This window comes from Gallinula chloropus, assembly GCF_964237585.1.
Source record: "Gallinula chloropus genome assembly, chromosome: Z".
NCBI lineage: Eukaryota > Metazoa > Chordata > Aves > Gruiformes > Rallidae > Gallinula > Gallinula chloropus.
This window is the reverse complement of record NC_140089.1, coordinates 57,051,204-57,076,633: the sequence shown is the minus strand read 5'-3', so window position 1 is coordinate 57,076,633 and position 25,430 is coordinate 57,051,204. Positions and strand designations below refer to the sequence as shown.

Below are 25,430 nucleotides of genomic sequence, written 5' to 3'. Positions count from 1 at the left end.
CTGTCTACCACAGTATTGTCCAGCCTCGGCTCTCTCTAAGCTTTGGCCACACACATTTTCTCCCTGCAAAGGTGAAGAGTGTCCCCGTAATCCCCGCACATTTCCTGATCTTGCTTCCACTTTCTTTTTCTGCTGAGCTCTAGAGGAACATCCCTGCTCAGCCTCCTGCCCCACCTGCTTGATTTCTAATGTTTTGGAGTTGCCTATTCCTGTGCTTTTAGGAGGTGGTACTTAAAAAGTGGCCAGCATTGATGGACTTTCAAAAGCAGTTTCCCAGGGGACCTTACCAGCTACTTTCCTGAGCAGTCCAAAATCTGCTCTCCCTGTATCTAGTGTTGAAGTTTTGGAGGCAGTTTCCCTTCTTTCAACAAAGATTTTGAATTCCACTACTCTGTGGCCAAGAAGTCCACCTACTTCTACTTCCCCCCAAGTCCTTCTTTGTGGATGAGCAAGAGATCTAGGAGGGCACCTTTCTTCGTTGGCTCCCTCAATACCTGAACAAGGAAGTTACCATCCAGTTGCTTTCGGACTCTCCTGGACCTGTTTGTATTAGCTGTGGTGGTGTTCCCAGCTAACATCTGGCCAGTTGAAACCCCCGTAAGGACACGGACAGGGGATCTAGAGGTGGCTCTTAGTCCCTTGAAGAATAACTCATCAATGTTGTTGTTGTTCTGGCTGGGCAGTCCACAGTAGACTCCCACCCCTGACTCTGACACTCTTTTCCCGCTAGCCTGGTTTTATTCCCTTCCCCCTTCAGACCTAGTTTAAAGCCCACTCCACAAGCCCTGCCAACTGCTGGGCTAGGATCCTTGTTCCCCTTTGGGACAGGTGGACCCCATCTGCCGCCAGGAATCCCAGTGCCAAATAAACCATCCCATGATCAAAAACCCCCTGGTGTGAAAAGAGCTAATCACACGCAGAGTCAAGGTGTTCATTTCAGTTCTGGTCAGAACAGGGTGCCAGGCCTAAAACACCAGCACGTACACCCAGCACATCAAGCGTGCCTTTTTTATTACAGTCAGATGTAGCCGATCGGTGGTGTGAAACTTCCTTACCCACCTTTCATTCACCGTCACCATAAAGACGTGTTTTTCCTCATGGTTCAGAGACTTGGTGAGGCCTTGTAATTAGCACCCGCATGATTCACAAAACGGGGTACAACTCGGCATGATATGAACACATATACCCCTTTGACCTCAGTCAGAAGGCTCTTGTGACTTCTATTACATTTTTCCGTGCCTTGTGTCAAACATAGTGTGTTTGGAAAACACAGTTAGAAAAGGTTCTCATCAGAGACTGCTGAGCGTGATTGCCAGAGGACTGCCAGGCCCTGAGCATCTACAGGGGCACAGAAATCTGCTGGCTGTTCACGCTATTGCTAAGTGGAGAATCCAGTTTACTTCTAAAAGTTACAAATTCTGACATAAAGTACTTGAAACATGAATTTCTATAAATCACTGCTCCACTTCAGAGGCTTTTTAGAGCCGTATAGAGATTGCTCATAAACTCGATTTCCCTGGAATGTCCCAAAGCTGTATTTGATGGGAACTAACCCACTTTTTTCTTTGTTTTTCTCATATGTGCCAAGAGGAGTGTCCAGTGGGGACGTACGGGGTGCAGTGTGCTGAGCCCTGCAAGTGTATGAATGGTGGGAAATGCTACCATATTGGTGGTGCCTGTCTCTGTGAAGCAGGATACACTGGAGAGCAGTGTGAAACAAGGCTTTGTCCTGAAGGAATTTATGGTCTCAAGTGTGATAAAAGATGTCCCTGGCACAGGCCCACTACCTGGAGGTAGGCTTTACACCCTTGAACCTGTTCTTCTGTAGAGAAGATAGAAATCTGAAAAGAAAGATTTCCTGATTTTTCTAGTACTTTCATGCAATCTGAAGCAGCGAAGGACTTGTGAGAGAATCTGGTATTCCCTAACTGGATCAGGAAACTCTCAGCCCAAAAGAGCTTCTGAATTACAGTGCTTGCAGCTATATGTGATCTTAATATTCATTGCTGTATTTATTTGGTTGCTTACCCGCCAAATAAATATTATGACAAAGTGGGACCTTTGTCTCTGTTTACCAGGTGGGTAGATCATTACATTGCTCACTGTGTGTAGGCAGGATAGATCATATATCCCTTGCACGTTCTGGTGTGCTGTAAGTGCAAAATAACTGAAATCAGTATATGTGGTCAGTTGATGGCAGCTCCAGCCAATCCTCGTGCTTGTCAGCCTCTATGCTTCGTGAAGGGTTAGATATAGGTATACCTGGGAGGTTCTATTATTTTCCAGGGGTCCAGAGAGCACCAGCAGGTAACAAGCCTCTTATGCAAAGAGTTTTTTCAGAAATGGTTCTTGTCCATTACCTCTTTTGGTAGATATGCAAGGATTTGAGCTGGAGTGTGTATTGAACCCAGCCCTCTGTTCTCCGTGACCAGGTGAAAGTATCCATTTTTCCCTTGGTACTCAACAGTCAAGAGAAAAGAGAGAGTGAGCACTGGCTGGCTGAGACTAAGGCCACATAAACCCCGTTTCCTCAGTGGGGTACAGCAACAGCGCTGTGACCTGGTATGAGCAGATCCATACGTCCCTGCCACTTCCCATCACAGGTTGGGGGGTTTACAGAAACTTGTCATTCTGAAGATGCAGTTTGCAGGAAGAAGCAAAAAAGGCCTCTGTCTGCCTTTGTCAACATTAGCGCCTTGTTTTGTACAGGAATGTACAAAATGTAGGAATTGTAGCATTTCAGGCTGGTTTTGGCATGTCTTTACTCACGTGACACCTGGTGTAAAAAGAGCACACTGTAGCTACGTACTTTTCTACAAGGGTTTTTCCTTTTGTCTTGTAAGCTCTTTCTGGTGATCTTCCACCCCTGCTTCACATTTGTAAATAAGACTGTGGGAGGTCATTCTGCATCACCAACTAATTTGGTATAGTTAGGCTGGGATTAGGGTTTTTTCAGGACACGTTCTGGTGGCCTTTCTTTTGTCTCTTGCTTTCTCTGAGGGATATGTGCATACATATATATATAGGCTCCCTTTCTTAATGTATAAATCTTACTGCCAATTAGTCTGACTTCATGAAAACCCATCAAAATCCTTCAAAAGTATTACAGCTTCCTACATCTATTTACAGGACAGTGATGTATGTCTTAAAATGCCAGTACTAGTAGTTTTATAAATACGTTCTAATTTAGATCTCAAGAACTGTTCAGTTGTAGATTGTCATTTTTAGTCCTGAATTACTTATCCTTCCATCCCCTCCTGGCAGCTGTCACCCTGTGTCTGGGGAATGCTCCTGCAAGCCTGGCTGGTCGGGGCTCTACTGCAACGAGACGTGTTCTCCAGGATTCTATGGCGAGTCATGTCAGCAGATCCGCAGCTGCCAAAATGGTGCTGACTGCAATAGTGTGACTGGAAAATGCACCTGTGCCCCCGGATTTGAGGTAAATAAGTCTCTCTTTCGCAGTACATTTTCAACTCCATTGGCTTTAGTTGAGTGCCAAGTTCTTCATGGTGCCCGAGTGTCCTTTCTCCACCACAGGAAAAGAAAGGTAACGGTATTTAGGTACATAAATAATACTGGGCGTTGTCTAAGATTCTGAGGCAAAAATGTGATTGGTTCTCAGCACTGAAGTGAAGGCATTTCAGGAAAGAAAAGATAGTGACTTTGTAAGACAGTGATAAGTAGGAGGATGTGCTTGTGAGGTGTAAATAAAGGGAGGAATGATGGTTTCAATCATTATCTTGCTGCAGAAGCTCCTGATGTTCCATTCAGAGAAAATCTAGAGCAAGACACTTGTTTTTGCAGTTCAGGATGGATTATTCTGCAGCTTTTACATGCATTTGCGGTTACCTGTGCTTTGGATATTTACAGGGTGACTGTTGTAGGAACAACAACTGTGAAAACTTCAGTCAAATTAATTCCTAAAAATACCGTAGACATCCACGTTCCATGAACCTGCTGTCTTACCGAGATTTGGTTTCGTGAAGGGCTTCCTTATTACTTAAGATACTGTCCATTGATCTAACCAAGTGGTGTTTGCTGTGTGACCTGAGCTCTCCCAACAACTAACAGGAAAGTAATGCTTACTGTGGACTTAAAGAGCATGAAGGAGTCCCTCGCCATGAAATTTCAGATACCTTAGTGACAGCCTGGAACAGGCATGTTCTCTGGCTTTTGTAGCACCTGAGTCAGTCTACAGAATGTACTGGTTCTATTGTCTGAATAGTTTTTAGACTCTGTTTTTGTGTCATTCAGGGTGCTGCTTGTGGTACTGCCTGTCTTCTGGGGACGTATGGAATAAACTGTTCATCTGTATGCAACTGCAAAAACGAAGCCATCTGTTCACCAGTAGATGTTTCTTGTGCCTGCAAAGCAGGTAAGCATCCCTTCAGATTAATTTCCTTTTTCCCTAATCATAAAATGAATTTGAGTTTTGGAAGTAGAGAAGAAGAAAGAAACTTAATAAAAAGCAGACCACGCTGAAGGCCATATCACCAGCTGATTTATGCTTCTGCTGCTCTGGGAGGTGAAAACTAGGAAACCATCTGCCCCAAGAAGAGTGCACATGCCTCATGTTTGTGTTCTCAGTGGGCTGGAGGCTGCTGCGGCTTAGTGAATTACTGGTGTTTACCCTGAGGTGTGCCACCACTTCTCTCTTGGTGGCAGTGCTGTCATCTGCTGGATGTACCACAGGCATGCCTGCCATGTGTCTGACAGCAGCCTGCCTAGTCGAAATGCATAGGCGGGTTTCCCTCAGCCTGGGTGTGCATGACCTCTGGCTGCAACCCTTGCCCCTCTCAGCCACACAGAGGCACCGATTTCTTCCTGTCATTTTAGCACTGATGTTAGTATCTACTGGCAATTTATTCTATTTGAATGCTCTTTTCCTCACCAGCTCTCTGAGAAAACCTTGCCTAAGACCCTTCCAAGCCTTTGCGCGCTGTTCCCTGCTTCTGTGAGAAACTTTCTAGGTCTCCCAGTATTCGTGTGACTAGACTGACGCTCCTTGACCTCCCTGCCTGGCTCTCACCTCCCAGCAGTAATTCTGATGGACATTGTACCCCCTCAGAAACTGCACGTGCCTGCCCACCACTGTCAGGGACTGATTTTTGCCTGAAATGACCCCTAAATGTGAAGTTCTCTATCCAGGGCACGAGGCGGCTTCGTTTCAATCCATGTGTTTTGCACAGTCTATTGATTAGGCTCAGTGTAGAATTACTTTTCCCTTGGCTTGCTGTAAACAAGGTACAAAATTAGAACCTTGGCTTGTGTCACTGCTGATGGTCACGTCAGACTGTCTCCTGCCGTTTCTATTGTATCAGATGGTCACATTTTTAAAAATCTATTTCCATTTCTCTGCCTCCAGCGTGCAGTCTGCAAATCATTGCTACCCAGCATAATAAAAAAAATAAACTGTATTGCAGAACTCCATCTGTTCAGTACTGGCGGAAGAGTGATGAAAGCAGCAGCTTGAATGTAGGGAATACAGTCCTTGCTTTTTCAACCCATGCCTTAAACCTTCAGTATCCTCTGGTGCTTGGTAGTGTAATTTCAAGGTGTCTGTGTTTTCCTTGCCAATCTGCCCTGAATTGCTATTGCACGGTGGCACCCATCTGCAAATGTGTGCTGTGCAGAGATGTCAGGAGGTGCCCTTCACCACCCTTGTTCCAACGTGGACGAGTCCTCGTCTGAAACTGCTGCTACTAGCTTGTAGCTAGTGGTACCCTGGGATTGCACATCTCCGAAAGATGCTGCCTGATAGGCAGAGTGAAACACGTCCTCAGAGAGGAATGGGGGAAAACTTGGATTAATTTGTCACTTGAAATTCTTCTTTTTGGCAGGTTGGCATGGTGTAGATTGCTCAATAAATTGTCCCAGAAGTACCTGGGGGCTTGGCTGTAACTTAACTTGCCAGTGCCTTAACGGAGGGGCTTGCAAAGCTCTGGATGGAACCTGTACCTGTGCTCCAGGCTGGAGAGGAGAAAAATGTGAATTCCCTTGCCAGGTAGTTTCATAATTTCACCAGATTTTGCACTGAATTTTGTCGGGGGGATAAGTCTCCAAGGAGGACTGCTCCTGGTAGCCCATACACAACTGGGTTGAAGATTGGTGACACATGACGACAAATCTTTGGGAAGAACTCTGCAGTGCAACACACTGAAGTGCAGAAAACACACAGTTAAGATGCACAGATGAAAAACTCTTCCTGCTTCCATGCTTTAAAGTTGAGCCTCAGACTTTTCTCCAGCTCCTTTAGAATTTGTTGAAAAACACAGACCCAAATTTTTCCCCGTTGGCATCAAATGCTCTCCAGAGTGCTTCTGTTAAAGCAGAAAAAACTGTGAGAGGAAAGAATGTGCCAGAAATAGATACTTAACATCAAACAACCTAGTTTTGATTACATTATCTTCTATCTCTGGTACAATATGAACGGAGAAGTTGCCTTCATTCTTAGTCAGCTGTGAGAAGGCACTGCGAAGAGTGCAGTGACAGACAGGTCTTTGCCTTCCTCTTGGGGCTCTGACGCTGTCACCCCGACATTGAGAAGTGCAAAGTTAGAAATCATTGCACTGCCATAACATTGCCTCATCAGGTCTGCTGCACCTTGCAATTTGTGCTTGGGGAGAGCAATCAAAATATCTAATTTCAAAGGTTTTAAAATGGTAAAAGTCAAAACCGATTTGTTTTATTCCATAACTGTTTTTTATTACATTTTGTAGTCAAAACATGAACTCTTTCTCTGAAAAACTGGCTCCATCTTTTCCAGTGATAGTGTTTGGTTTTCTAGGAAATTCTTAGAAACTCCAGTTTTTAAATAAATTCTCTGCTCTACAGGAGGACTGTGTGGGGCTGGAAGGAGACAGGGGCCAGTTCTGTGGCTGTTTTGTTCCATCTGTGATTCACAGGTATGGAAATGTTGTTGAGTGTGGGATCCACAGGCAAACTGGGAGTAGGAGGGTAGACGGGTCAATCTGAAACCTTGCGCGCCTTCACAGAACCATTCCTCAGGAAGTGGTGAAGAGCTGTAAATATGCAAGGCTGTGCTGGCAGCTCTGGTACGTAAAGCCTTGCGTGCAGGAACCCAGAAAGCTTGGCTCTGGCAGCCAAAAAGAGGATCAGTTGTGCAGAAGCTGTGCTTCCACTTAGGTTTTTCAAACTTGAGAACTCAAGTGTCTCTGCACATATTTTGTTCTGCATGAAAATTGTTGCACTTTTCTGCAAGGTTTCTCTGGCATTTTCCTTGTGGTTTTAGGAAGTATTTGTATTTGGTTATCCATTAGAATTTGTGTTTGGCACTGTTGTCTATGGAGAGCAAGGTAATTTGAAAACATGATGAAACTCTGCAGAAGGGCATGCTATCACAAACCTTTTATCTCCAGGAAGGGATTTGAGTTCTCACCTAAATGTCTATGTAAGTGTTGGGAAAACTCTTCCAGCTTCCATAAGATGGAGTTGACACTCTTAAGTATGCCCCTCTCAGAGGGTTCTGGAGTTTTGTGTCTCCGTGCGATACTGTAGCGTTGCAAGCTTCAGCTTTCCTGTTTGTATTCAAGGGTCAGTAGTCTCTGTGGACTCTCTCCACAGGAGTCCTCACAGAAAGAGAGGGAGGCTGCCACAGCCAGCACTCACCTAACTGAGCCCAGAGTGTTCTTGGCCTTATTGTCGTCCCAAAAGCCGCAGTGCGACCTCCCCTCAGTCACTCAGATACCGCTGGGAAATGGCAAGGCTGCAAAAATAATAAAAGTAATTGGAGTGAATGATGAGAAAATAGTAGTATTGTCATTGTGCCATCGATGAGTAGTTTGTGAGACACTAGGGCAGACAAATCACCAGAGACCAAAAGTATGGTAACGAATGAAGCCAGGTTAAAGTAGGTAGATTCTATGATTTGAAAGTCCGTAGTAAAAGTGTAGCATCTTTTTGTAACAGGTTCTAAAAATGAGCTGGCCGGTGTGATAGAACTATCCTGGGTGGAGATGACGACTTCAGGCGTAGCACAGACCTTGACTGCGTGACCTCAGGTATTGGAAAGGAGACACTGCTTTTGGCTTCAGTGAAATCTTCATCTATGGAAAGGAAAAAGATTTTGCTAGAAAGAGACTTTGTGCGTGATTCTAGAAAAAATGGAGTATCTGTCCTGGAATGATGTCATCACAGCAGCGTGTGTAACGGACTAGTTTCAACACGTTGGTGATGTCAGGACACACTGTATGACATAAAGAGCATAGTTTGCTTTCTGTTCGGTGTCTGGAAATATCCTCCTCCCACGCTTCACATGTCAGAGCAATACTCCTGAGCAATACTTTCATAACACGGTCTCAAATAGCTGCTCTATAAAGTTACACTGCAGAGATAGCATCAGAAGGTAGGATTAAGAAAGGTGTTGTGGAACATATGTATATGCATAATAAGTGGAGCAGCAGGCAAAGGGTTTGTGACAATAGAGGAAGGAACTAAATTCAACAAAGTATGTTAGAATAGCTTGGGTTTTTTTTCTTTTAGGTTTGTTAAAGTAACCATCAGACTTGGTATTTTTTGGTGTTTAGTATTACCTACCAAAACAGCGAGGATCTCTAGGGAGATCGAGCCATGTAACTCGTATCGAGTGTATAATTAAAAGACTGAATCTTGAATGAAATTAAAATACGGGAAAGGTTCCAAGTTAAGTTCTGTGAGTGCTAATTGTGCATTGTGCTAATTGTGCTGCTGTGCAACAGCTATTTCTCTTGATGCGTTACCTAATATTCTAATTTATCAGGAAAAAAATACCAGAAGGGATTAGAGCAGCAAAGGAGGAGATTTTATGGAACCCCTGTCTGTCCTCCTCGCCCCCCCCTTTTTTTTTCCTCCTTTTTTAAAAGAAACTTGTGCCTTTCACGTAAGAATTAAGTGAATTCCTATTTCTGGTCTCAGGTTCTCTAAAAGTTAGGTGATGTGTAGCTGGCTGTATCATGTCATGAGTACCTAAAGGATCACTGGAAAACATTGGTAAGTTTTTCTCAGTGAAGTAATGGCTATTTGTTTTCCAAGTTAGGAAACAGGTAAGAAGTCAAGGTCTAAGATGACCATACTCCTCTACAGATAAAACTATCCAGTCTATCTTTTTAAATGACTTTTCTTCAAATATGCCTTAGGAGTTGTTTGCGTTGGAGAGGACATACAATGTGTAGTCAAATGTGTATAACATAAAAACTAGAGATGCATTTCACCTGCAACCCAAGTCAGCATGGCCTGACAAGTAACAGAATGTCAGTTAAGTCATTAAGAGCTGGGATATAGCAAACCTTAGAGGAAGACGAGCAAATCTCCATTTGTGAGTGTAAAGCCTTGAACTGCACGAATAATGAGGATGCCATTGCCAGCCTTGTGTATTTAGAAAGCAGCGCTAATTCAGAGTCAGGAAGTGCTCTGAAGAGTAGTTCACGGCTGTATAGAAAGTGTAGGAAGGAATGACGGTTTGTTCTTTCTGATTCCAGTCTGTTCCCCTGGGATTTATGGACACCGCTGCAGCCAGACATGCCCCCAGTGTGTACACAGCAGTGGTCCCTGCCACCATATTACTGGCTTACATGACTGCTTACCTGGATTTACAGGAGCCCTCTGTAACAAAGGTACAAGTTGTAGTAAAGACTCTCTGGGACAGAGAGACCAGGCACTTCAGCAATTTTCCTTCCGTCGCTTGGAAGCCATAAAACCAACAGCAGTTGCTGTTGTAGTGCTTGCAGCGTATAAATTAGGAATCTTAAGCAGGTTTAAACTGTTTGAACATTTGATCCTACAGTATGAAACCCACTGTATTGTTATTTCTATTATTTGTATAATGAGCATGTATAAAGGGCTTCCCAGAATTTCTAATGCCTTACTGAACATTATACTAAGCAGTACCTGTCTTGATCCTAGTATCAAGATTCCTCTTGAAATAAAGAAAAGGTAATCCCATTCTGATTACTAAGGAGTTCTAATTGTGTTTTGTTCCAGTATGTCCCAGTGGCAGATTTGGCAAGAACTGCATTGGAATATGCACGTGCACCAGTAACGGAACGTGCAATCCTATTGATAAATCCTGTCAGTGTTACCCTGGCTGGATTGGTAGTGACTGCTCTCAACGTAAGTATGGAATGTTCCCCTTTCTTTTAACAACAATCAGTTCAGGTTTGGCTATTTACATTATCTAGTATTTAGTAAAAAACCCACTGTCCAAGTCAGAAATGAGGACTGTGTGGTATAGGAGGAAGAAATCCGAAAGTTTTCTTCTTCAGTTTATCAGCACTATCAGCAACATAATTGCACTCTGGCTTTTCTAAGAAGTGGGATGGAGAATATGAGAGAAGAGACCAATTTTCAGTCTTTCACTGCCCAAGAAGAGTTGTAGAGGATCTGCAGAGAGCTTCTGGCTGCTTCTTGCAGAAGCCACCCCTGCTTCCCCCCTTCGCCACCAGAACCTTGCCACATAAAAGCACAACGCAGATACCCCTTTTTACTGCCATTCTACCTCACTTGAGGAGTATTGCCTTGGTATGCTAAACCAGTGAAGACTTTGTTACTGACTCAGAGTGCTAGGCCCTAATTTCATTATGTTTCATAGGAGTTCTTTTATTAAATAATTCAGCATTCTCCAGATGCCTTGTCAGGTCTATGAAAATACTGATAATAGGAGAGAAAAACCTGAGGCAGAATTCTCACGAGAAATAGATCCAATTCCATGAAGTACCAAAATCCACACGGTCCAAAACACTGTATTCCAAAGTTTCAGTCAACCCATTTCTGTGAATAAAAGAAGCCACACCAAAGCCTGATACGTCAACATTCCAAAGAGACTGTGCTGATTTCCAGGGAGGTGCATTTCCGAATACCATCCCACATTGGTTTCACGTCACTTACGGTAACTCATTTATGGCTTGGCTAGTCCAGGTTAACTAGCTCTGTACCAGTGCAATGTAGCAGCTGGTGACTTTGGAAAAAAAACTCTTTGCTGTCTAAATTCTGTGAAGTGATTGGCATGCACAACTAAGTATCATAGCAAGATAAATCTTGAGCCGATTCCTGTGGAAGCCAGTAGCAAGAAAGGCGTCTGGTTTTATGGTAAAATAAGTAGGTATTTTGGAGAGTAGAAGAATAGGGGTATTTAGGAGGAGGAGAGACTTACTCACAAATCAATAACAAGAAAATGGTGCCAGCAATATGAGTGGAAGCATCTATTTAGACTATGCTCATGGGCTGTAACAGAGCAAGTTTCTTTGCTTTGTGTACAGGCCTTTTGTTCACATGGAAAATAACGATTCCATTAAATTCTTCTGGAACCAGTAACCTTCTTAAAACTTTTAACCTTTCATCTGTATGGGATTTACATTCCTTCATAGCTGACCACTATTTTCAAACAAAAACAATAACAAAAAGAATCATAAGGCACATATGAAGCAAAAACAAGAAAAACCAAACTTAGTGTTTATTTTTTTGTCACTACAATGTAGTATATTTCTTAATGAAGTGAAATTTGGGCAAAACCACCACTTTGCAAAAATGCAGCCCACACATAGATGAGTCCTTTTGCATTTAAAGGATTCAGGAATTACTTTTTTTAAAAAATACTATATTCATCAATGCAACCACAGCAGCAAGAGTCCACTTGATAAAGGTACAGTCCTGATCATTTGCACTCTATTTAGGTAATTACCTAGACTCTAACATTAGAAATTAAAGAATTAAGCTTCATATTTAGCCTAAATCTATAGGCTGTGAGATGTGTTTCAACCTTCTCTGTTTGTACTCCTTCAGTTTTGAGGCTTAGAAGACTTATACCTTTGGCTGTGTTCAACGTAACTGCTTGCAGATTAAAAAATAATGAAAAGAGGAAAGTTACTTGGCTTTCTGTGTGGAGAAAGCTGGTATGAGTGTCCTAGTTACTGAGGATCAAGTTTGAATTGCTGGCTTTTTCGACACTTCCAATTTTTTTCAACACTTTTTATGTAGAGTAAAAGAAGTCCTTAGTTAGAGAAAACCCAACCTGTGGCGATTTGCTCAGAATGGAGTAGCCCAAGAAATGGCTTTAAAAGCAAAACAACAAACACCAAGTGAAGCAGTGCTTCTATGTGAATGTAAGCAGCTCTGTTTGTGGATATCACTGATCTTTGTCATTTGGGATCAATTAATGAATTGCTGTGGGTTGTTTTAGCTTGCCCACCTTCCCACTGGGGACCGAACTGCATCCACACGTGCAATTGCCATAATGGAGCTTACTGCAGTGCCTGCGATGGGGAGTGCAAGTGTACCCCAGGATGGACTGGCCTTTACTGTACACAGAGTAAGTGACTTTTGTCATCCATTCTTGGTCTATAAACGAGTGACAGAACTTTCCTTTGGTATTTTCACATTTCAGTCGTTGATGTCTTCCCACTCTGCTAAGCATTTTTGGCCCAGAAGATGTTACACGTTACCTCCGCGGTAGCAGGGGAGGCAGCTGCATAAGCACTGGCAGAGTGCTGGCAACTACATTTGAACTCCTCTTTAGCCTTGCTTTAGAGGAAGACAACTTTTGGCTGCGGCTGGGCATCCCTGTGGAAGAGTCTGTCATGTGCACACACAGAATGAATGACTCTGACATTCAGATGCTCCCCCTGCGGATGTGCAGTACTGGCTGTAGTCCATTAATATACTTACCCAGGATGTTTGCATTTTAGTTCTGGAGCAGTTGCTTCACTCCAGTTCTCTTCCCGCTCCTTCTATTGCAGGATGTCCCCTGGGTTTTTACGGGAAGGACTGTGCATTGCTATGCCAGTGTCAGAACGGAGCTGACTGCGACCACATCAGTGGGCAGTGCACCTGCCGCACGGGCTTCATGGGGAAGCACTGTGAGCAAAGTGAGTAGGAATGGCAAGTGTTGGTGCCTAAGAGCAATTACTCAACCGTCAGGGGAGTCTCTGTTTTGGCCAGTGTTTTGATACATCCTCTTTGCTTCAGGGGGAGTCTTAATGGGGTAGATGCTTCAGGAGTTGGACCTGGGCTTTTTCCAGAGAAAACCTGCAGAATTGGTTATGAAGACCTTATCTCTTGCTGTCTTCCCACATCGGCACACATGTCATATGACGTGACACCAGCCAGATGTCTGGCTCCGCTCATACGACTGCATGGGTTTTGAAGCACGGGGCTCTGAGTAGCCTGGGAGACCTGACAGTCTGGTGGAGAAGGACAATTGGTTGCTGTTTTGCCTGTTTCTTCATTGTCTTTTACCCTTTTCTTCTTTTTCGGTTTTCGTTCCTTCCTAATTTCACGGCCTTAGTGGCAGGCCCAGTACAAGTAAAGCCAAATCCCAAGTAGAGACAATTCCCTTCTCCTTTTCCCTCTTCCCTTCTCATAGTCTCCCAGATACACAGAGATCCTCTCGAAGCAAATCTTGTCCGTAGGGGTCTGCCACTGGTGACACATTGCCATCTGCTGGCCATGGACAGACAGAGTTTAGGGCTAGGAACAAAGGGTAGCGTCCGTGGTGCTGCAGATCTGTAATCCCGATACAGTTAAGAAGCTCCATCTGAAGGCTCGAGTCTGAAACAAGTGAAGGCAAAGAGCAAACCTGGGAGTGACGCAACGGGTACGTGAAACTTCAGGCACTGCTGTCTTCTGCCCACAGCTGTTAAGGCAGGCAGCAGGTGGCAGAAAGAGTTTTCAGAGCCAAGAAAGAGCTGTCAGCAAAGGTGGGGGTGCTCTTGAGGCACTAGAGAGTGTTGCTATGAACTTGGTGGTTAAAATTCTCTGTAATTGGGACAGTGACTGCAGAGGCAAAAGAGAGCAAGGAACCTCAGGAGAGAAGTAAGTTAGCAAGTAACATGCTCTTGCTTCAAGTGACCTGTCAGTTCCTGCTCTGTGTCCCTAAATCCGTCAAATGAATGGCAATTTCCTAGGTAGCTCTTTCCAGAAACTCTCCCATTAGGTTTTGGAATGAGTGCAGAGCTGTCAAAAACTTCTCCTCAGAAAGAAATGCCATGCTATTGATAGTTGTTGATTTTATTTTCTTTTCAGAAGCCATCCCTCACAGTACCGGTGGAAATTCCAACAGTCACTATTTCTCTAACCCCAGTTATCATACTCTGACTCAGTGCGCTACCGCACCTCATGTCAACAACATGGACAGACTGACCCTGGCAAAGGTAGAGCATCAAAATCTCAGTGCTCCTCTGTCAATTAGCTTCTAGTTTATTTCATTTGGTTCCATCATGTTTCAGGTTTGGTTTCTTTTTGTGGTGGGTTGACCCTGGCTGGAGGTCTGGTGCCCAGCAAAGCCGCTCTATAACTCCCCTCCACAGCTGGAGAGGGGAGAGAAGATATAACCAAAAGCTTATGAGTTGAGATAAGAGCAGGGAGAGATCATTCCGCAGGTAACATCATGGGCAAAGCATCTAATTTCCTACCAAATCAAAAGAGAGTGAGATAATGAGGTATAAAACCAAATCTTCAAACACCTCCCCTCACCCCTCCCTTCTTCCTGGCCTCAACTTTATTCACAAATTCTCTGCCACCTACCCCCGAGCGGCACAGGACGGGGGCAGAATGGGGATTGTGGCCAGTTAATCACACATTGTCTTTGCCGCTCCTTCCTCTTCAGGCAGAGGACTCCTCACATGCTTCCCCCGCTCCAGTGTGGGGTCTTTCCCACATCAGACAATCCTCCATGAACTTCTCCAACATGAATCCTTACCATGGGGGCTACAGCTCTTCACCAACTGCCCCGGTGTGGCTTACATGTGGCTCAGACCTCCAGGGACAGACTGCTCCAGCCTGCTTCCCCACAGAGCCACAGCTTGCCCCAGGGAAACCTGCTGCGGTGTGGGCTCCTCTGTCCACGGGCTGCAGGTCCTGCCAGGAGCTTGCTCTAATGCAGGCTTCCCATGAGGTCACTGCCTCCTTCAGGTGTGTCCACCCGCTCCAGCATGGAGCTGCAGCTGGGATCTCTACTCGGCATCTTCCTCCTGGGCTGCAGCAGGACTGCCTGCTTCACCATGGTCTTCTCCATGGGCTGCTGGGGAGTCTCCCCTCTGGTGCCTGGAGCGCTTCCTCCCCCTCCTTCTTCCCTGGCCTTGGTGTCTGCAGAGTTTCTTCATCTTCTCACTCCCTTCTCTGGCAGCAAGAAGTGTCTGCCTGTGGGTTTTTTTCCTTCTGAAACATCCTATCACAGAGGTGCTGCCACCATCGCTGATGGGCTCGTCACTGGCCAGCGGTGGGTCCATCCTTGAGCCGTCGGGTATTTACTCTGTCAGACGTAGGGGAAGCTTCTAGGAGCTTCTTGCAGAAGCCACCCCTGGCCCCCCACCGCTACCAAAACCTGGCCACGCAAACCCAAACCACTTTGCCTGATTAGCACCTGGAAATCCTGTAACTTCCCATCAGTTTCAGTTTCTGTTATCTGTCTTCCTTTGAATTAGGCCAAAACCAATCAGCTGTTTGTGAACCTTAAAAACGTGGAACCTGGAAAACGAGGAACTGTCATGGACTACGCGGGAACATTGCCTGCAGACTGGAAACATGGTGGCTACCTCAACGAGCTTGGTAAGAAGGAAGAAGGAGGAGGAGGAGAGGGTGAATGGTATTTACTGTGTTTGGGATAGAGAGGGAAGCAGGGAATTTTTCCTGGTTCTCCGCTCAGGGTAATGCCAAGGTGGTCTGGCTGTGCGTGAGGTTCAGGGTTATGGGTTCGACCTTTCTTCAAGGAGACAAAAAAGTGACTCCTTGTGAGGAGCGGTGAATCCACCTGATGCCCAGTGCAGACATGATATGCAAAACTCTCATCATATTGTCATACAACTATTTTCATACTAATTACTTTCATAAATCAATGGGTGTTGTAAATAAGGATCTGCTTTGGCAAAATTACTTTGATTAAATAGGTGTGGGGTTGGGTGAATCCTTTTCTCTAATCCCCACCACACAGAATCAAGGCTTTTTGAAGTAGTTTCTCATCATCTGGGCTGCTGCAGATGTAAATTGTAGCAGCATCTTCCCAGCTAAGCCTCCTGTCTGCTGAAACACAGCACATTGTCCGTCAAAAGAAAATTCCTGAGAAGGGGTGAGAATTTCTGTATCCTGTTGTCGCTTCATCCTTTCCCAATCTCAAGCATCCCAAAAAGGCTGGATCACACTCCTCATGTCTCTGCCCAGTGAAAGCCTTAGAAGGGACTCTGAGTGCCATTATTCTTTAGATGATTTAATTACCTTCATTTCTAGTCCTTCTCACTGTCAGGTTCTGGGGATCAGGTGCAGCATCAGAAGCAGTCTGCAGCAGGATTTTTCCCTGCCCATCCCTAGCCTTGGTCTAACAACAGCTCCGGCCGAGACGCGGGGTTTTTAAGAAAACAGTTTAACGCTCAGAGTTCAGCTTTACATTTTCTTAGAGCAGATGTACCAGCACTTGGGACTTCTGAGAGATCCTGGCTGTGGCTACCCCACTGCATGGGGAGATTCTGGAAGACTGGAGGAATGCTGATGTTATGCCTGGTTTCTAGAAGGTGCAGTGGGATTGCTTGGGTAGCTCTAGGCTTGTGACCTGGGTGTCAGGCTTGGCAAAAACAGCAGGACAGCTGACATGAGACCTAGTAAATAAAGATGGAGTAGGAATAAATTTAGTTGGTTTAGGTCTTCTCAAATAACCTAATTTTGTTCTTGGAAACTGTGTATTTTGTTTAGAGAGAGACTGTCTAGAGAAAGTTCCTTTAGACTTCTGTAATGCTTGTAACAGAGTACCATGATGCAATCTTGGTTGCAGTGACCATGAAATGTTGGAGTTCTAGATCCTCAGGGAAGTAAGGAGGGTGCACAGCAAGCTCACTACCCTGGACTGCAGCAGAACATACTTCGGCCTCTTCAGGGACCTGCTCAGTAGAGTACCATGGAACGAAGCCCTGGAAGGACCAGGGGCCCAGGACAGCTGGTTAGTATTCAAGGACTGCCTCCTTCAAGCTCTGGAGAGATGCAGCCCAACAAATGCACCAGGAGACCTGCCTGGATGAACAAGGCGCTCCTGGGCAAACTCAGACAGGGAAAGGAAGCCTACAGAGGGTAGAAGCATGGGCAGGTAGTCTAGGGGGAATAACGAGAAACTGTTCCAACAGCCAGGGACCAGGTTAAGAAAGCTAAAGTGCTGACAGAATTAAATCTGGCCTGAGACATCAAGGGCAACATCAAAAGCTTCTATAGCTCCATCAGTGACAAAATGAGGGTGAGAGGAAAAATTGGCCTTGTCTCCAGAAGGAAACAGGAGATGCAGTTACCCAGGATCTGGAGAAGGCTGAGGTACTTCATGACTTTTTGCCTCAGTCTTTTCTGGCAAGTGCTCAAGCCACAGTGCCCAAGGCACAGAAAGTGAAAGCACATGAAGTACAGTGTCCAGCTCTGAGCTCCCCAGTAAAAGACACTGAGCTGCTGAAGTGAGGCCAGGGGAGGGCTACAAAGGTCACCGCAGGGCTGGAGCACCTCTCCTACAAAGACAGGCTGAGAGAGTTGTGCTTGTTCCGCCTTGAGAAGAGAAGGCTCTGGATATTCTGTAGCAGCCTTTCACTACCTAACAGGGAGGGGGCTACCAGAAATCTGGAGAGGGGCTGTTTACAAGGGCATATAGTGAAAGGACAAAATGTAATGGCCTTAACCTGAAAGAAGTTAGATTTAGATCAGGTGTTAGGATGGAATTCTTCTCTGTTGGGGTGGTGAGGCCCCGTCACAGGCTGCCCAGAGAAGCGGTGGCTGCCCCCTCCCTGGCATTGTTCAGGGCCAGGCTGGATGGGGCTTTGGGCAACCTGGTCTAGTGGAGGGTGTCTCTGCCCACGGCAGGGCGCTGGAACTAGATGTGCTTTGAGGTCCCTTCCAACCCCAACCACTCTGGGATTATCTGTATTGAATGCCAGCTACTATTCTAACCAGAATTGACAGTTCTCAGACTGCAACAGGAATTTGCTGATGACAAGACCAAGGGCCATAAACAAGAATAGCAGTAGAAGTGGATTCATTAAGGACTGTCTAACCATTTGGAAGTGCTATGACTGGTTTCTATTTAAATATTTGATGGGGAGCGAGTTGTTAGAACTCAACACCCTGTGTAGCATTGATGTCCATACTACTAGCATGCTTGAGAGAAACACGTGTTTTTCTTGTTGCAGATCTAGTGAAGAACTCCCAATATAATTTAAGTAATTGCTCGTAAAGTAGTTCTGAGAACCCCTACGCTACTATAAAAGACCCACCAGCTCTTGTCCCCAGAAGTTCAGAATGCGGCTATGTGGAAATGAAGTCCCCGGCACGCGGGGACTCCCCGTATGCTGAGATCGCTGGCTCTGCTTCAGCCAATAGGAACGTTTATGAAGTTGGTAAGTGCAAAATGTACTTCTCGATGTTGAAGGTTAAGAACAAAGAGCACAGGACTTTTTCCTTTGAGCCAGGTTACTCAAAACACATTAAAAATCAGCTAAAAAAGCGATACGTTCAGGTTCTGGTTTCTGCTCCACCCATCTCTTTTCCAGGGAAGTGGTAGAGTTCACAAGGACAGAGCTTTAAATACCTTCAGCTCTGATCTCTAACCTAGAGAGAGCGCTCAATTTCCCTGGTTTGAAGGCCTGTCTTTAAACAACAGCGTAAGCTAAGCATTTGATCGCACTCTATTTTAGGCTGTTGTGGTGGTTGCACCTTGACTGGAGGCCGGGTTCCTAGCAAAGACACTCTTCTCACTCCCCTTTTCAGCTGGGGGAGAAAATACCTCTTGAGAGGCTTAGGAGTGGAGATAAGGACAGGGAGAGATCATTCCGCAATCAGCGTCACAGGCAGAACAGACTCAACAGGGAATTGAAAAAACCCATCTTACCACACTCACATGCACAGAAACCAGGGTAGAATAACGAGAAGTGCAACCAAATCCTAAAAGGCCTGTCCCTGCCTCTCCCTTCTTCAAAGACTCAACTTTATTCATTATTTCTCTCCCTTCCTCCTCGCTGAGGTGTCACAGGGGGGTGGCGGAATGGGGGTTTCCATCAGTTCCTCATAAGTAATCTTCCTTCTTAGCGGGAAAGGGGGGGGTGGGCATTCCTTACACTCTTCCCCTCCTCCAGCATGGGGTCCTCCACAAACTTCTTCAACGTCAGTCTTTTCCCACAGGGCTCCATCTCTTCACCAGCTGTCCCAGCGTGGGTCACTGCTATGGAGTACAGTCATAAAATCATAGAACGTCTCTGAGTCTCTCAGGCCCACACTGCTCCATCCTGGTGCCCCCCAGTGCCCCCAGAAAACGTGCTGTGGCCTGGGGCCTGTCTCTGCATAGGCTGCAGGTCCTGCCAGGAGCTTGCTCCAACACAGGTCACTGCATCTTCTACACTTGTCTCCCCGCTCCAGCCTGGGGCCTCTCCACGGGCTGCAGGAAGCATCTCTGCTCCCCATCATCTTCAGTGGGTGGCAAGGGGACAACCTGTTCCCCATGCTCTTCTCCACGGGCTGCAGGGGAATCTCTCCTGTGGCACCTGGAGCGCGTCCTCCTCCCCTTCTTCACTGACCTTGGTGTCTGCAAAGTTTCTTTCATCTTCTCACTCCCTCCTCTGGTGGCAAAAAGCGTCCACTTGTGGGATTTTTCCTTAAATATGTGACCACAGAGGGGCTGTGACTGGTGCTGATGGGCTTGGCCTTGGTCAGTGGCGGATCGGTCCTTGAGCTGGTTTGGCCATGCAGACCCACAGGAGCAGTTAAGTACTGAACACAGCTGGAGTAAGTTTATGGGAGGGATAGAAAGAATCTGTTTCCTCTTCTTGACATGAAAACCAGCATCTTCCCCCCCAGAGGCTGTATTTCACTGACAGGTGCCCTATCGAGTTCCTGCGTTACTGTGGCTGGTGTAGTTCCAGAAAACTTGGGGGTCTGGTAGAATCCTCCTTATCCCAATGCTCTCTAGGCTGGAATAAAGTCTATGTCTTCTGTCATAGGATACCATTTGCCTTTTCTGTTCCCAATTAGACATTCCTCCAAAACGCACCAGTTCTCCCAACATTTCTAAGGATTTTTATCCTTAGGAGCTGCCATTCAGCTCCATACGTTGCAGTTCTGACCACTACTTCTGCCACTACACAACTAATGCTCCATAACATATCAGTAATTACTTCAGAAAAGGTGTGTGCTACATCAGTTTATTTTTGCCACCAGGGACTGATTATGTAAGGAGTGGACAAAGGTGATGACTGCTGTAAATCTTAACTGCGAGGAAAGGTTTACATTTTATAAACAGGTAGTAATAATGTCTGTAATAGAGGATAAAAATTGTCAAGTATTCTGTTTTTTTTTTATTCTTAGAAATAACTGAGCAATCTCTGTGCATACTTGCTAAAAAGGCACCTTTTCTTTTTTATAGCTGACGTAGAGAAACACGTGCTTAAGCTGGTCTTTTGCATCGCTGATAATGTGACACATGTACCCCCCATTCTTTATTAACTCCTGTCTCCATTTCTATGCTGTGTGTCTGTGTTCTAGCCATCTAGTTGTAATTGCAAAAATATTCTACCGTGTGTGCGTTTCTTTGGCATTTTGGCCAACTGGCCTTTATTTTGTCCGGCTGAAGGAACCTCTGGGCAGAGGGAGAGGATTGAAGGCAGAATTCGTGTCGTCCCCATGTCTGTCAGAGGTGGTTACCTAATACATAACACTTTAACCTACTTCATTGGGAAAAAACATCAAGGTGGTGTTGTCAAGGCTAGTAACGAGGAAGCAGAAGGAAAGTCCAAACCAGTCCCTCCTTAAAGTTTAGCTTATTCTGTTGGCTCTGCATGGAGAGCACCTTTCCAACAGGCTCCTTTCTCTCCCTCCAGAACAGCCTGTTGGGAACTGTGAAATCTGCCAAGGTAGCGATGCATTGGAGCAGAATTGTTCCCCAAACATCTCAGCTGGAAATAAAATGGTTGATCCAGACCGGACATTCTGTGTCAGTGCCAAGTTACCTCTAGAACCCTGCATCAGGTGCGGCAGGACTGTTTCTAGCTGCTGCTGCTGGTGATGGTGCCGGAAAACATGCTTGTAATGGAGCCCCAGCAGGCTCCTCCACCCTCTTCTGGCAGTAGCTCTCCAGCTTCTTGGGAGCAGCGTGTCCCAACATTTGCTCTGTGCCCAGGTAAAAGGGGTAGGCAGTTGCATCGTACGGCATACAGCAGGAAGCACGAGTCCTCCCTGAATTTATTTCAGCGAAGGATCGCTGGTAGACACTCTGAACAGATTACCTGCAGGGCTCACATAGTTTTGTCAAATGACAGCCACAGGACAAAAGCCCGTGGGACTGGCGTTGGCAATCCCACTGTCCCCTCTGTGCCCCAGGAGGCTTCCACTGAAGGACACTCATCTGTCAATTTGAGAGACCACCCCCCCAACTTAATCTTCATGCTTATCATCTAGCCCTTTCTGTAGATCCCAGTATGCTCTTTAGAGAATTTAAATCCAAACAGAGATACTATATTGTGGTGGGAATTTAACGAGTAAGCTGACGAGTAATTTCAGCAAGTACTGTCTACTAAGAGAAAGGCCTTCACCAGGGACAGGGACGGCAAGAGAAGCTTTGCTGCTAAACAGTCACATTACAAGAGTGAGAAATGTCACACTGAAAAGGGAGCAACTTGGTACCAGTTTACTAAAGTGCAAAACGATGCACAAGGTGTGTAGCTGACTTTAATTGAGGTAGTAAGTAGAAACTTGAGGTTTTCCATAATGTAGGTGTACTAATGGTGGTCATGGAGAAACACCATGAACCTCAAGGTTTTTTAAAAGGCTTAAAGGCTTTTAAGCAAAGATTTTAATCACAACACAGTCACGCATAAAGTTTGTCCTTATTTTGATGTACTCAGAGAAGTCACATAAATTTTAATTGGAGATGCACATGCAGATTAGGGGAAAGAAGATTTCAGTGCATTCATACTTTCTGTTGAGACAATCTGCAAAGCTGAGTTCATATTGAAGGGAATACAGAATAAAACAAACTCCAAAGTGGCCAAGGTGTCAGTTAAGATCTATTGGATTCTCCAAGTACCGTGACCATGACTGAATTTGTTTCATTACATAGGTATCCATCTAATGATCCTTATACTGAAGCTCTGAAGTCCAGACTGAAGAATACACAGCTCATTTGGACAGAAATTTTGACAGAACGATGCGTGTTTCCTAATTGCTGCCCAGAAAATCATGTGGTTTGGTAGGCTTGTACTAGTGCTAAAGCACAGAACTTCCCAGTTTTAGCCCACAACGTTTCACTTTGGTGTGACTGAACTGTAATACATCCTTAAAGAAAAGCTATCAAGTGTGCCTGGCTTTTTTTCTTAGCTGTAACAAAATGGTGTTTTGTTGTGAAAATGTTTCTGTTTTCCAAAGATGACTGCTGTTGGTCCTTCTGCCCTTCACTACCATTTATTTCACCTCATGTACCTGTAGGCTGATGGAATAAAGTTTCTAATGAAAGATGTGAATGCTGTGACGTTTTTTCCTTTCCCTTTCTTTTGCTGAGGGTGGGTCTAGAAATAGCGCAGGAACTATAAAACATGTTACACTTACCCATGCTGGACAACCAAGTCATGTATTTGATGGCATACAAGTCTCTCTCTTAGAGACAGCAAGTAGTTCCTGAGATGCTTTGTCATAAATTGTGGTGGTTTGGCCCTGGCTGGAGGCCAGACGCCCACCAAAGCTGCTCTATCACTTCAGACTTTGGTCATGATTTCACTCCCTTCTTCCCCCGCACTGCGGCACAGGGAGGGGCTTGCTCTAACGTGGGTCACAGCATCTCCTCTATGTCTCCACCTGCTTCATCTAGCGTGGAGCCTCTCCAGGGGCTGCAGGTGGGGTCTCAGCCTTTTCCATGGGCTCTGGGGGGACACCCGCTCCACCATGGCTTTCTCCACAGGCTGCAGGGGCATCATTCTCTCCAGCAGCAGGGCGAGGCCTCCTCTCCCGCCCTCCCCGGCCTTGCTGCCTGCACAGCTCCTTACATCTTCTCACTCCCCTCTTTGGTGGGAAAATGCACCTGCCTGCGTTTTTATTCTCCTAAATGTGATTCCCTGATGCGCTGTGACATTGGACGATTGGCTCGGCCTTGTTCAGCAGCAACTCTGGCCTTGAATTAGCCCATGTTTACTCTCTCGGGCCTGCAGAGAGCTTCTGGCTGCTTCTTGCAGCAGCCATTTTCTGCAGCCCCCCGCCCCCTTTTCCACCAGGACCCAGCCACGCAAAACTCTGACAGAAATCAAGGCTGATTTTGAGCTCCTAAACTTCTGTGATGTTCTGCCTGTTCCTAGACGAGCCACGTCCAGAAGTAGGGCAATTCTTCCAAGCCAGTCTCTTGAATACTTTAACCTTTACCCTTGAGAAAGATGGGAAGTTGACTTCACAAAAGCAAGATATTTTCCCTTTAATAAATTAATAATAATAACAACAATGATCGCCTTGGAATAATGACTAAGGAGCCAGTAACAACGTACAAACGCAGCATAAAGGGGCAAAGCATATGGCAGTTTCTCCTTTGTAACTCTGACCTCCAAGGATTCATTTCAAACACTGGTTACAGGCAGATGTGTGGGAAATTGTTATTTATTTTAGTTCTACTTATTTATTGCTTTAAATATTATTCCAATTTAGTTAGCGTTTGATCAAGGATGAGATTTGGCATAATGGAAGGAGAGAAAGGCAGGAGAAAACCCACAAGAGTGAGCCAAGTGCTTCGGGCTTGTTCCTCAGGGCTCAGTTCTAGGGCTAGTTCCAGTCAATCCTTTTATCAGTGATCCGGGGGCAGGGGTTGGATGCACCGTTAGCAAGTTTACTGATGCTACTAAACCGGCAGCCGCTGTTAAGTCTCTTGAGCAAGAACAGGCCTTGCAGTGGGCTGTAGATACACTGGAGCATGGGGCAGTCATCAAGGGCATGAAATTTAACAAGACAAACTATTGGCTTCTGCACCTTGGGTGGGTGGGTGCCAGGCACAAGTATAAATTCACAGAATAACAGAATATCCTGAGTGGGAAGAGATGCACAAGGATCATCAAGTGCAACGCTTGGCTCCACACATGGCCGGCCAAGCCAGAGCATGTGAGTGAGCGCTCAAAGCTGTGTCAAGGCAGGTTCAGACTTGAGCTCAGGATCAATTTCTGTATCAAGAGGGTGATCAAACACTGCAACAGCCTTCCTCAAGGGATGGCCCATGCCCCGTGCCCATCCGTTTCAGAGGCATTTGGACAATGCCCTTAACAACAGGCTTGAACTTTTGGTCAGCCCTGGAGTGGTCGGGCAGTCGGACTAGAAGATTGTTGGAGTTCCTTCCACCAGGGACAGTTCTGTTCTGTTGTGTTTTATTGTCCGTCAAGGTTTGTGAAAGCCAGAAGACCACCAAAAAGTAGTCATCTGACATGGCAGCTTCTGGAAGCTGCCTGAGTGCCATGTTTACTGGTCACCAACGGACAAGCGTGACGTCACCCAGCCCTGTAACCCAGCACACAGGGGTGCCCAACGGCCTCAAGCGCAGACTCCAGCTGAGCAGCCAGCGAGGCTGGAGTGCTGAGCGAAGGCTTGGTGCTGGTGCCTTACTCAGGACGGTTTTCCAGTGCGTATCCCAGAGATACTGAAGGGTGTGTCCAGGGCACACGCGGCGCATCTTCGAGCGCAGCTTCCAGCTGCTGCAGCGCCGTTTGGAGGAAGCAGTTCACCACCCGCAGCTCCTCCCAGCCCACCGCAGCCAGAACAGCATGGCCACGGAGGTGGAACACCGCTGTCCAGTCTGCCTGGACAGCATTGACAACGCCGCCTTCGTGATGCCATGCCTCCACCAGTTCTGCTACGCCTGCATCCTGCGGTGGGCTAACAGCAAACCTGAGTGCCCCCTCTGCAAGAGGGGAGTACAATCCATCTTGCACTCGGTGCGGGCAGACCATGAATTTGAAGAGGTCCACATCAGACCACCACGAGAGGACTCAACATGGCCTGCCATACCTGCAGCTGGAGGAGCGCCCGCACACCCGGGGACCGACAGCCCCCCTCGCCCGCTAGCTGCCCAGCCGCCGGCGGTGGAGACGGTGCCCAGGGCTACAGTGGGTGGCCTGCAGCCAGACACCTGGGCATCTCTCTTTGATGAGCACCCAGCCCTCCTCCAACGCTTTCTGCCGTGGCTACAACACCACCTGAGGGCCACATTTCAACGGCAGCCTTCCACAGCAGATGTGTTGGAGGACCTCATCCGGGCCGTCCTGGGCTTATACGGGCTGGATGAAGACGTGCTGGTCCGGCTGCTGCAGCCCAGCCTGCAGGAGCGCGCAGTGTCGTTCGTGCGCCGGCTCATCAGTGTCGCCGTGCGGCGCTGCCGCAGGGAGGCCCGACGTCTCCTGGGCCTGGAGGATGGCCCTGCAGCCGAGGCGCGGGAGGGCAGGCCCACCTCTGCCCCCCATCCTGCTGCCTCCAGA

The 25,430-nt window shown here is 46.3% G+C and overlaps 1 protein-coding gene across 1 annotated transcript in view; it reads left to right on the top strand.

Annotated features, from left to right (window-relative positions):
* Positions 1 to 1,578: 1,578 nt before the first annotated feature.
* Positions 1,579 to 25,430, top strand: part of LOC311203711 (uncharacterized protein) — a gene marked incomplete at both ends in the record, with an annotated part of 28,258 nt that continues 4,406 nt past the window's right edge. Inside the window, 14 exon segments of the mRNA XM_084278468.1 lie at positions 1,579 to 1,793; positions 3,265 to 3,439; positions 4,255 to 4,375; positions 5,841 to 6,004; positions 7,253 to 7,316; positions 9,477 to 9,611; positions 9,979 to 10,107; positions 12,173 to 12,301; positions 12,729 to 12,857; positions 14,014 to 14,141; positions 15,414 to 15,537; positions 18,102 to 18,178; positions 18,182 to 18,344; positions 24,613 to 25,392. Of these exon segments, the coding sequence (XP_084134594.1) occupies positions 1,579 to 1,793; positions 3,265 to 3,439; positions 4,255 to 4,375; positions 5,841 to 6,004; positions 7,253 to 7,316; positions 9,477 to 9,611; positions 9,979 to 10,107; positions 12,173 to 12,301; positions 12,729 to 12,857; positions 14,014 to 14,141; positions 15,414 to 15,537; positions 18,102 to 18,178; positions 18,182 to 18,344; positions 24,613 to 25,392 (2,533 nt within the window).